The 11479-nt window shown below is 53.9% G+C and overlaps 1 protein-coding gene across 1 annotated transcript in view; it reads left to right on the top strand.

Moving 5' to 3' along the window:
• LOC137318079 (netrin-1-like) overlaps window positions 1–10521 on the top strand; it is a 52507-nt gene extending 41986 nt beyond the window's left edge. Inside the window, exon 3 of the mRNA XM_067981046.1 lies at window positions 10010–10521. Within this exon, the coding sequence (XP_067837147.1) occupies window positions 10010–10521 (512 nt within the window). The remainder of the gene's footprint in view (window positions 1–10009) is intronic.
• Window positions 10522–11479: the final 958 nt, after the last annotated feature.

Genomic DNA, 11479 nt, shown 5'->3' with positions numbered 1-11479 from the left:
AACCTCCTCCAGCCCCTACAATTCTCATCCTCCTGTTCAAATCCCTCCATGGCCCTCGCCCCCCCTCCCTATCTCTGTAACCTCCTCCAGCCCCTACAATTCTCATCCTCCTGTTCAAATCCCTCCATGGCCCTCGCCCCCCCTCCCTATCTCTGTAACCTCCTCCAGCCCCTACAATTCTCATCCTCCTGTTCAAATCCCTCCATGGCCCCTCGCCCCCCCCTCCCTATCTCTGTAACCTCCTCCAGCCCCGATAATTCTCATCCTCCTGTTCAAATCCCTCCATGGCCCTCGCCCCCCTCCCTATCTCTGTAACCTCCTCCAGCCCCTACAATTCTCATCCTCCTGTTCAAATCCCTCCATGACCCTCGCCCCCCCTCCCTATCTCTGTCACCTCCTCCAGCCCCTACAATTCTCATCCTCCTGTTCAAATCCCTCCATGGCCCTCGCCCCCCTCCCTATCTCTGTAACCTCCTCCAGCCCCTACAATTCTCATCCTCCTGTTCAAATCCCTCCATGGCCCCTCGCCCCCCCCTCCCTATCTCTGTAACCTCCTCCAGCCCCTACAATTCTCATCCTCCTGTTCAAATCCCTCCATGGCCCTCGCCCCCCTCCCTATCTCTGTAACCTCCTGCGACCCTCCGAGATCTCTGCGCTCCTCCAATTCTGGCCTCTTGCGTATCCCCCGATTCCCATCGCTCCACCATTGGCGGCCGTGCCTTCAGCTGCCTGGTCCCTGAGCTCTGGAATTCCCTCCCTAAACCTCTCCCCCTCTCTCTCCTCCTTTAAGACGCTCCTTAAAACCTCCCTCTTTGACCGAGCTTGTGGTCGCCTGTCCCTAATATCTCCTCATGTGTCTCGGAAGCCCCTCGGGGACGTCTCAGTTGAAAGCTTCACCGTTGAGGCCTCCTCAAAGGCTGGTCGCAAATTGACCTTTGCCCTTTCGTTACGTCGCTGGCTTGAGGCACGAAGGCGGCCAGCGAGGAGATTCCAAGTCCTGGTTAGGCCACATCGGGACAGACTGGGTTCAGTTCTGGCCGCCGCATCTCAGGAAGGATAGATCGGCCGTGGAGAGGGGCAGGGGAGAACGGGCGGTGTGGATCCAGTCGAGTGTTGAAGGATGAGACGATGAGGAGAGGTGGAAGAGAAGCAAAGAGCCCAAGAAATGGGAGCAGGAGGAGGCCTTACTTTGGGCCCCGCTTCGGGCCTGCTCCCCCACCCCTCGCCGTTCAAACAGATCATGGCTGATCTTTGACCTCAGCTCCATTTTCCCGTCCGGTAGAGAAGGTTCAGGTGGGGGTGGCGGGCGAGGTGAATTTCTTTGAAGGGTTTTGCGCCAGCTCAATTAATGGCTTTCAACCTGAGATCGGGAACATTTGTTGGCTCGCCAAAGGGTATGAGGGGATCATGGACGCAAGGCGGGCGGAGGGAGCTCGGGTCAGCCATGAGCTCATTGAGTGGCGGAACAGGCTCGAGGGGGCTGAATGGGCCTCCTCCTGTTCCTATAGTAACAGGCTCGAGGGGCTGAATGGGCCTCCTCCTCTTCCTATAGTAACAGGCTCGAGGGGGCTGAATGGGCCTCCTCCTGTTCCTATAGTAACAGGCTCGAGGGGCTGAATGGCCTCCTCCTGTTCCTATAGTAACAGGCTCGAGGGGGCTGAACGGGCCTCCTCCTGTTTCTATAGTAACAGGCCCGAGGGGCTGAATGGGCCTCCTCCTGTTCCAAGAGTAACAGGCTCGAGGGGGCTGAATGGGCCTCCTCCTGTTCCTATAGTAACAGGCTCGAGGGGCTGAATGGGCCTCCTCCTGTTCCTATAGTAACAGGCTCGAGGGGCTGAATGGCCTCCTCCTGTTCCTATAGTAACAGGCTCGAGGGGCTGAATGGGCCTCCTCCTCTTCCTATAGTAACAGGCTCGAGGGGCTGAATGGGCCTCCTCCTGTTCCTATAGTAACAGGCTCGAGGGGCTGAATGGGCCTCCTCCTGTTCCTATAGTAACAGGCTCGAGGGGGCTGAATGGGCCTCCTCCTGTTCCTATAGTAACAGGCTCGAGGGGCTGAATGGCCTCCTCCTGTTCCCATGGTCTTGCCAGCCCAACTTACACCGGCCAATCATTTAATGCGAGTCCGGTACCATTCACCAGTGTATCTCGCGTCTACTCTTAGGGACGAGGGGAATTTGACGAATTTATGGGACGCAGCTGTTGTTATTTCTGATTCCAGGGATACCAGAGAGAACGACAGTAACTCCAGCGTCCACCTCATCACCAATCACAGGTAATACTGGGAATTAATTAATCCCATCGGAAAACTCGAACCCGTGCTGTACCTGCCCTGGGAGTGTTTGATGGGACAGTGTAGAGGGAGTTTTACTCTGTATCTAACCCTGTAACTGACCCTGGGAGTGTTTGATGGGACAGTGTAGAGGGAGCCTTACTCTGTATCTAACCCTGTACCTGCCCTGGGAGTGTTTGACGGGACAGTGTAGAGGGAGCTTTACTCTGTATCTAACCCTGTACCTGTCCCTGGGAGTGTTTGATGGGACAGTGTAGAGGGAGCCTTACTCTGTATCTAACCCTGTACCTGCCCTGGGAGTGTTTGATGGGACAGTGTAGAGGGAGCTTTACTCTGTATCTAACCCTGTACCTGCCCTGGGAGTGTTTGACGGGACAGTGTAGATGGAGCTTTACTCTGTATCTAACCCTGTACCTGCCCTGGGAGTGTTTGATGGGACAGTGTAGAGGGAGCTTTACTCTGTATCTAACCCTGTACCTGACCCTGGGAGTGTTTGACGGGACAGTGTAGATGGAGCTTTACTCTGTATCTAACCCTGTACCTGCCCTGGGAGTGTTTGACGGGACAGTGTAGAGGGAGCTTTACTCTGTATCTAACCCTGTACCTGCCCTGGGATTGTTTGATGGGACAGTGTAGAGGGAGCTTTACTCTGTATCTAACCCTGTACCTGACCCTGGGAGTGTTTGACGGGACAGTGTAGATGGAGCTTTACTCTGTATCTAACCCTGTACCTGCCCTGGGAGTGTTTGATGGGACAGTGTAGAGGGAGCTTTACTCTGTATCTAACCCTGTACCTGACCCTGGGAGTGTTTGACGGGACAGTGTAGAGGGAGCTTTACTCAGTATCTAACCCTGTACCTGACCCTGGGAGTGTTTGATGGGACAGTGTAGAGGGAGCTTTACTCTGTATCTAACCCTGTACCTGCCCTGGGAGTGTTTGATGGGACAGTGTAGAGGGAGCTTTACTCTGTATCTAACCCTGTACCTGCCCTGGGAGTGTTTGATGGGACAGTGTAGAGGGAGCTTTACTCTGTATCTAACCCTGTACCTGCCCTGGGAGTGTTTGATGGGACAGTGTAGAGGGAGCTTTACTCTGTATCTAACCCTGTACCTGTCCCTGGGAGTGTTTGATGGGACAGTGTAGAGGGAGCTTTACTCTGTATCTAACCCTGTACCTGACCCTGGGAGTGTTTGACGGGACAGTGTAGAGGGAGCTTTACTCTGTATCTAACCCTGTACCTGCCCTGGGAGTGTTTGATGGGACAGTGTAGAGGGAGCTTTACTCTGTATCTAACCCTGTACCTGCCCTGGGAGTGTTTGATGGGACAGTGTAGAGGGAGCTTTACCCTGTATCTTATCCTGTACCTGCCCTGGGAGTGTTTGATGGGACAGTGTAGAGGGAGCTTTACTCTGTATCTAACCCTGTACCTGCCCTGGGAGTGTTTGATGGGACAGTGTAGAGGGAGCTTTACTCTGTATCTAACCCTGTACCTGCCCTGGGAGTGTTTGATGGGACAGTGTAGAGGGAGCTTTACTCTGTATCTAACCCTGTACCTGCCCCTGGGAGTGTTTGATGGGACAGTGTAGAGGGAGCTTTACTCTGTATCTCACCCTGTACCTGCCCTGGGAGTGTTTGACGGGACAGTGTAGAGGGAGCTTTACTCTGTATCTAACCCTGTACCTGCCCTGGGAGTGTTCGATGGGACAGTGTAGAGGGAGCTTTACTCTGTATCTAACTCTGTACCTGCCCTGGGAGTGTTTGACGGGACAGTGTAGAGGGAGCTTTACTCTGTATCTAACCCTGTACCTGCCCTGGGAGTGTTTGACGGGACAGTGTAGAGGGAGCTTTACTCTGTATCTAACCCTGTACCTGCCCTGGGAGTGTTTGACGGGACAGTGTAGAGGGAGCTTTACTCTGTATCTAACCCTGTACCTGTCCCTGGGAGTGTTTGATGGGACAGTGTAGAGGGAGCCTTACTCTGTATCTAACCCTGTACCTGCCCTGGGAGTGTTTGATGGGACAGTGTAGAGGGAGCTTTACTCTGTATCTAACCCTGTACCTGCCCTGGGAGTGTTTGACGGGACAGTGTAGATGGAGCTTTACTCTGTATCTAACCCTGTACCTGCCCTGGGAGTGTTTGATGGGACAGTGTAGAGGGAGCTTTACTCTGTATCTAACCCTGTACCTGACCCTGGGAGTGTTTGACGGGACAGTGTAGATGGAGCTTTACTCTGTATCTAACCCTGTACCTGCCCTGGGAGTGTTTGACGGGACAGTGTAGAGGGAGCTTTACTCTGTATCTAACCCTGTACCTGCCCTGGGATTGTTTGATGGGACAGTGTAGAGGGAGCTTTACTCTGTATCTAACCCTGTACCTGACCCTGGGAGTGTTTGACGGGACAGTGTAGATGGAGCTTTACTCTGTATCTAACCCTGTACCTGCCCTGGGAGTGTTTGATGGGACAGTGTAGAGGGAGCTTTACTCTGTATCTAACCCTGTACCTGACCCTGGGAGTGTTTGATGGGACAGTGTAGAGGGAGCTTTACTCTGTATCTAACCCTGTACCTGACCCTGGGAGTGTTTGATGGGACAGTGTAGAGGGAGCTTTACTCTGTATCTAACCCTGTACCTGCCCTGGGAGTGTTTGATGGGACAGTGTAGAGGGAGCTTTACCCTGTATCTTATCCTGTACCTGCCCTGGGAGTGTTTGATGGGACAGTGTAGAGGGAGCTTCACTCTGTATCTAACCCTGTACCTGCCCTGGGAGTGTTTGATGGGACAGTGTAGAGGGAGCTTTACTCTGTATCTAACCCTGTACCTGACCCTGGGAGTGTTTGATGGGACAGTGTAGAGGGAGCTTTACTCTGTATCTAACCCTGTACCTGCCCTGGGAGTGTTTGATGGGACAGTGTAGAGGGAGCTTTACTCTGTATCTAACCCTGTACCTGCCCTGGGAGTGTTTGATGGGACAGTGTAGAGGGAGCTTTACTCTGTATCTAACCCTGTACCTGCCCCTGGGAGTGTTTGATGGGACAGTGTAGAGGGAGCTTTACTCTGTATCTCACCCTGTACCTGCCCTGGGAGTGTTTGACGGGACAGTGTAGAGGGAGCTTTACTCTGTATCTAACCCTGTACCTGCCCTGGGAGTGTTCGATGGGACAGTGTAGAGGGAGCTTTACTCTGTATCTAACTCTGTACCTGCCCTGGGAGTGTTTGACGGGACAGTGTAGAGGGAGCTTTACTCTGTATCTAACCCTGTACCTGCCCTGGGAGTGTTTGACGGGACAGTGTAGAGGGAGCTTTACTCTGTATCTAACCCTGTACCTGCCCTGGGAGTGTTTGACGGGACAGTGTAGAGGGAGCTTTACTCTGTATCTAACCCTGTACCTGCCCTGGGAGTGTTTGATGGGACAGTGTAGAGGGAGCTTTACTCTGTATCTAACCCTGTACCTGTCCCTGGGAGTGTTTGATGGGACAGTGTAGAGGGAGCTTTACTCTGTATCTAACCCTGTACCTGCCCTGGGAGTGTTTGATGGGACAGTGTAGAGGGAGCTTTACTCTGTATCTAACCCTGTATCTGCCCTGGGAGTGTTTGATGGGACAGTGTGGAGGGAGCTTTACTCTGTATCTAACCCTGTACCTGCCCTGGGAGTGTTTGATGGGACAGTGTAGAGGGAGCTTTACTCTGTATCTCACCCTGTACCTGCCCTGGGAGTGTTTGATGGGACAGTGTAGATGGAGCTTTACTCTGTATCTAACCCTGTACCTGCCCTGGGAGTGTTTGATGGGACAGTGTAGAGGGAGCTTTACTCTGTATCTAACCCTGTACCTGCCCTGGGAGTGTTTGATGGGACAGTGTAGAGGGAGCTTTACTCTGTATCTAACCCTGTACCTGCCCTGGGAGTGTTTGATGGGACAGTGTAGAGGGAGCTTTACTCTGTATCTAACCCTGTACCTGCCCTGGGAGTGTTTGATGGGACAGTGTAGAGGGAGCTTTACTCTGTATCTAACCCTGTACCTGCCCTGGGAGTGTTTGATGGGACTGTGTAGAGGGAGCTTTACTCTGTATCTAACCCTGTACCTGCCCTGGGAGTGTTTGACGGGACGGTGTAGAGGGAGCTGTACTCTGTATCTAACCCTGTACCTGTCCCTGGGAGTGTTTGATGGGACAGTGTAGAGGGAGCTTTACTCTGTATCTAACCCTGTACCTGCCCTGGGAGTGTTTGATGGGACAGTGTAGAGGGAGCTTTACTCTGTATCTAACCCTGTATCTGCCCTGGGAGTGTTTGATGGGACAGTGTGGAGGGAGCTTTACTCTGTATCTAACCCTGTACCTGCCCTGGGAGTGTTTGATGGGACAGTGTAGAGGGAGCTTTACTCTGTATCTCACCCTGTACCTGCCCTGGGAGTGTTTGATGGGACAGTGTAGATGGAGCTTTACTCTGTATCTAACCCTGTACCTGCCCTGGGAGTGTTTGATGGGACAGTGTAGAGGGAGCTTTACTCTGTATCTAACCCTGTACCTGCCCTGGGAGTGTTTGATGGGACAGTGTAGAGGGAGCTTTACTCTGTATCTAACCCTGTACCTGCCCTGGGAGTGTTTGATGGGACAGTGTAGAGGGAGCTTTACTCTGTATCTAACCCTGTACCTGCCCTGGGAGTGTTTGATGGGACTGTGTAGAGGGAGCTTTACTCTGTATCTAACCCTGTACCTACCCTGGGAGTGTTTGACGGGACGGTGTAGAGGGAGCTGTACTCTGTATCTAACCCTGTACCTACCCTGGGAGTGTTTGATGGGACAGTGTAGAGGGAGCTTTACTCTGTATCTAACCCCTGTACCTGCCCTGGGAGTGTTTGATGGGACAGTGTAGAGGGAACTTTACTCTGTATCTAACCCTGTACCTGCCCTGGGAGTGTTTGATGGGACAGTGTAGAGGGAGCTTTACTCTGTATCTAACCCTGTACCTGACCCTGGGAGTGTTTGATGGGACAGTGTAGAGGGAGCTTTACTCTGTATCTAACCCTGTACCTGCCCTGGGAGTGTTTGATGGGACAGTGTAGAGGGAGCTTTACTCTGTATCTAACCCTGTACCTGCCCTGGGAGTGTTTGATGGGACGGTGTAGAGGGAGCTTTACTCTGTATCTAACCCTGTACCTGCCCTGGGAGTGTTTGATGGGACAGTGTAGAGGGAGCTTTACTCTGTATCTAACCCTGTACCTGCCCTGGGAGTGTTTGATGGGACAGTGTAGAGGGAGCTTTACTCTGTATCTAACCCTGTACCTGCCCTGGGAGTGTTTGATGGGACAGTGTGGAGGGAGCTTTACTCTGTATCTAACCCTGTACCTGCCCTGGGAGTGTTTGATGGGACAGTGTAGAGGGAGCTTTACTCTGTATCTAACCCTGTACCTGCCCTGGGAGTGTTTGATGGGACAGTGTAGAGGGAGCTTTACTCTGTATCTAACCCTGTACCTGTCCCTGGGAGTGTTTGACGGGACAGTGTCGAGGGAGCTTTACTCTGTATCTAACGCTGTACCTGTCCCTGGGAGTGTTTGATGGGACGGTGACGGGGAACGGGTCGGGTTGTTGCCTTATGTCTGGTGTTGGTTTATTTCCCAGGGACGGATTGTGCCTCACACTGCACCCCCTCCAGTGGATGGATGAAGATGGCTTTGGAGGACTATTGCCAGAAAGATTACGGTGAGAACTGCGGGCCCCTCGCCCCCCCCGTCCGCCTGACCCCGAGCTCAGGTTCCTGGAATGACATCCCATCCTCCGACTGGGTGGAGATCAGATTGCTGTTTCCTGGAGTCTGGAATGTGTTTTATTTGGGATTGAGTGAACCCAGGTTTGGGAGGTAGCAAAGATCACATCAATGTCCAGTGACTCCACCTGGAACATGAGTGTGTCTGTGAGTGTGAGTGTGTGTTTGTGCGAGTGTGTCCATGTGGATGTGTGTGAGTGTTATTGTGTGTGTGTGTGAGTGTGAGTATTTGAGTGTGTGCAAGTGTGTGATTAAGTCTGTGAGTGTGAGTATGTGTGTGAGTGTGAGTATTTCAGTGTGTGATTAAGTGTGTGAGTGTGAGTATGTGTGTGAGTGTGAGTATTTGAGTGTGTGCGAGTGTGTGATTAAGTGTGTGAGTGTGAGTATGTGTGTGAGTGTGAGTATTTGAGTGTGTGATTAAGTGTGTGAGTGTGAGTGTGAATATTTGAGTGTGTGCGAGTGTGATTCAGTGTGTGAGTGTGAGTATGTGAGTGAGTGTGCGTATTTGAGTGTGTGCAAGCATGTGATTAAGTGTGAGTGTGAGTATTGTGTGAGTGTGAGTATTTGAGTGTGTGCAAGTGTGTGAGTGTGAGTGTGAGTATTTGAGCATGTGCGAGTGTGATTAAGTGTGTGTGAGTGTGAGTATGTGAGAGTGCAAGTGTGTGATTTAGTGTGTGTGAGTGTGTATGTGTGTTTGTGAGTAAGTGTATAAGAACGAGGGTGAGTGTGTGAGTATGTGAGTGTGTGATTAAGTGTGTGAGTATGAGTGTGTGCGAGTGTGGGGGTGTGAGTATATGAGTGTGTGCTAGTGTGGGGGTGTGAGTATATGAGTGGGTGTGAGTGTGTGCTTAAGTGTGTGAGTGTGAGTATGAGTGTGTGTATGAGTGTGTGTATGAGTGTGTGCTTAAGTGTGTGAGTGTGAGTATGAGTGTGTGCGAGTGTGTGAGTGTGTGCTTAAGTGTGCGAGTGTGTGAGTATGAGTGTGTGCGAGTGTGTGTATGAGTGTGTGCTTAAGTGTGCGAGTGTGTGAGTGTGAGTATGAGTGTGTGCGAGTGTGTGAGTGTGTGTATGAGTGTGTGCTTAAGTGTGCGAGTGTGAGTATGAGTGTGTGCGAGTGTGTGAGTGTGAGTATGAGTGTGTGTGAGTGTGAGTATGAGTGAGAGTGAGTGTGCGAGTGTGTGATTGAGGATGTGGGTGTGAGTACGAGTGTGAGTGAGTGTGCGAGTGTGTGATTGAGGATGTGGGTGTGAGTACGAGTGTGAGTGAGTGTGAGCGAGTGTGCGCCTCATTAAGTACTCGTGTGATTGTGCATGTGTGTGCTTGTGATTAAGTGTGAGAGTGAGTGTGGGAGGGCTTCGGGTGAGGACAGGTTCGGGACTCGGCTCTGACCCTCCTCCCACGGTTGAATTCCCTCCCGGCGCTCCCCGTCTGGGGCTCACACAGGGAGAATGGAGAACCTTGGGGGAGGTACCTGAGTGGGGTCAGTGCCCGTGGGGACCCGTCTCCCAGCGAGGAGGGGGGTCAGTGCCCGTGGGGACCCATCCCCCAGCGAGGAGGGGGGTCAGTGCCCGTGGGGACCCGTCCCCCAGTGAGGAGGGGGGTCAGTGCCCGTGGGGACCCGTCCCCCAGCGAGGAGGAGGGGCATCAGTGCCCGTGGGGACCCGTCCCCCAGCGAGGAGGGGGGTCAGTGCCCGTGGGGACCCGTCCCCCAGCGAGGAGGAGGGGGGTCAGTGCCCGTGGGGACCCGTCCCCCAGCGAGGAGGGGGGTCAGTGCCCGTGAGGGACCCGTCCCCCAGCGAGGAGGGGGGTCAGTGCCCGTGAGGGACCCGTCCCCCAGCGAGGAGGGGGGTCAGTGCCCATGGGGACCCGTCCCCCCCAGTGAGGGGGTAGCGATGGGTACAGTCTCTCGCTCTGAATCATGCCCCGCCTCTCTCTCTCTGTTTCCCTCCACAGTGATCCAGGCCCGGGTAACAGGCTCGGAGAGGCAGGACAATTGGTGGGCCTTCAACATCACCATTCGCTCCGTCTACAAGCGGCCGGGCGGGCTGCTCGGCCGCAGGGGGCGGCGCCTGTGGGTGCCGGCTCGCGACCTGGACTGCGGCTGCCCGCGACTGCGGGCGGGGCGGGCTTACCTGCTGGCGGGGGGTCCGGCGGGAGAGACGGACGGGCGGCGGGGCCCGCTGCTGGCCGACAGGAGAGGGGTCGCCCTGCCCTGGAGGGAGTCCTGGGCCCGGAGGCTGAGGGCTTACCGGCAGGGCCAGAGGAGGGGGGCATGCGGGCGGCCGGGCGGAGCCCCCACTCCCTGGCCGGGGAGGGCGTCTCCCTCGTCGGCCCCCCTCGGGGGAACCCCGCGAGGGGGAGAAGGCAGAAGAACGGACGGGACGCCAGGACCGCGGTCAGCCGGACCTGTCCGCGGTCAAGGGGGCCTCGAATTGCACGACGTCCAGCGGGTCAATTTAATTTAATTGACCGCGCGGAAGAGGGAGACAATTAAATACTCCTCCGCCGCCTGACATCTCTTCGTTCATCAATCAAATCATCCCGTGTCCCTTCACTCTGTATCTAACCCTGTACCTGTCCCTGGGAGTGTTTGATGGGACAGTGTAGAGGGAGCTTTACTCTGTATCTAACCCTGTACCTGCCCTGGGAGTGTTTGACGGGACAGTGTAGAGGGAGCTTTACTCTGTATCTAACCCTGTACCTGCCCTGGGAGTGTTTGATGGGACAGTGTAGAGGGAGCTTTACTCTGTATCTCACCCTGTACCTGCCCTGGGAGTGTTTGATGGGACAGTGTAGAGGGAGCTTTACTCTGTATCTAACCCTGTACCTGCCCTGGGAGTGTTTGATGGGACAGTGTAGAGGGAGCTTTACTCTGTATCTAACCCTGTACCTGCCCTGGGAGTGTTTGACGGGACAGTGTAGAGGGAGCTTTACTCTGTATCTAACCCTGTAGCTGTCCCTGGGAGTGTTTGACGGGACAGTGTAGAGGGAGCTTTACTCTGTATCTAACCCTGTACCTGCCCTGGGAGTGTTTGACGGGACAGTGTAGAGGGAGCTTTACTCTGTATCTAACCCTGTACCTGTCCCTGGGAGTGTTTGACGGGACAGTGTAGAGGGAGCTTTACTCTGTATCTAACCCTGTACCTGCCCTGGGAGTGTTTGATGGGACAGTGTAGAGGGAGCTTTACTCTGTATCTAACCCTGTACCTGTCCCTGGGAGTGTTTGACGGGACAGTGTAGAGGGAGCTTTACTCTGTATCTAACCCTGTACCTGTCCCTGGGAGTGTTTGACGGGACAGTGCAGAGGGAGCTTTACTCTGTATCTAATCCTGTACCTGCCCTGGGAGTGTTTGATGGGACAGTGTAGAGGGAGCTTTACTCTGTATCTAACCCTGTACCTGTCCCTGGGAGTGTTTGACGGGA

This window comes from Heptranchias perlo, unplaced genomic scaffold, assembly GCF_035084215.1.
Source record: "Heptranchias perlo isolate sHepPer1 unplaced genomic scaffold, sHepPer1.hap1 HAP1_SCAFFOLD_642, whole genome shotgun sequence".
NCBI classification, from domain to species: domain Eukaryota; kingdom Metazoa; phylum Chordata; class Chondrichthyes; order Hexanchiformes; family Hexanchidae; genus Heptranchias; species Heptranchias perlo.
This window is presented reverse-complemented; position numbering and strand designations above follow the sequence as displayed.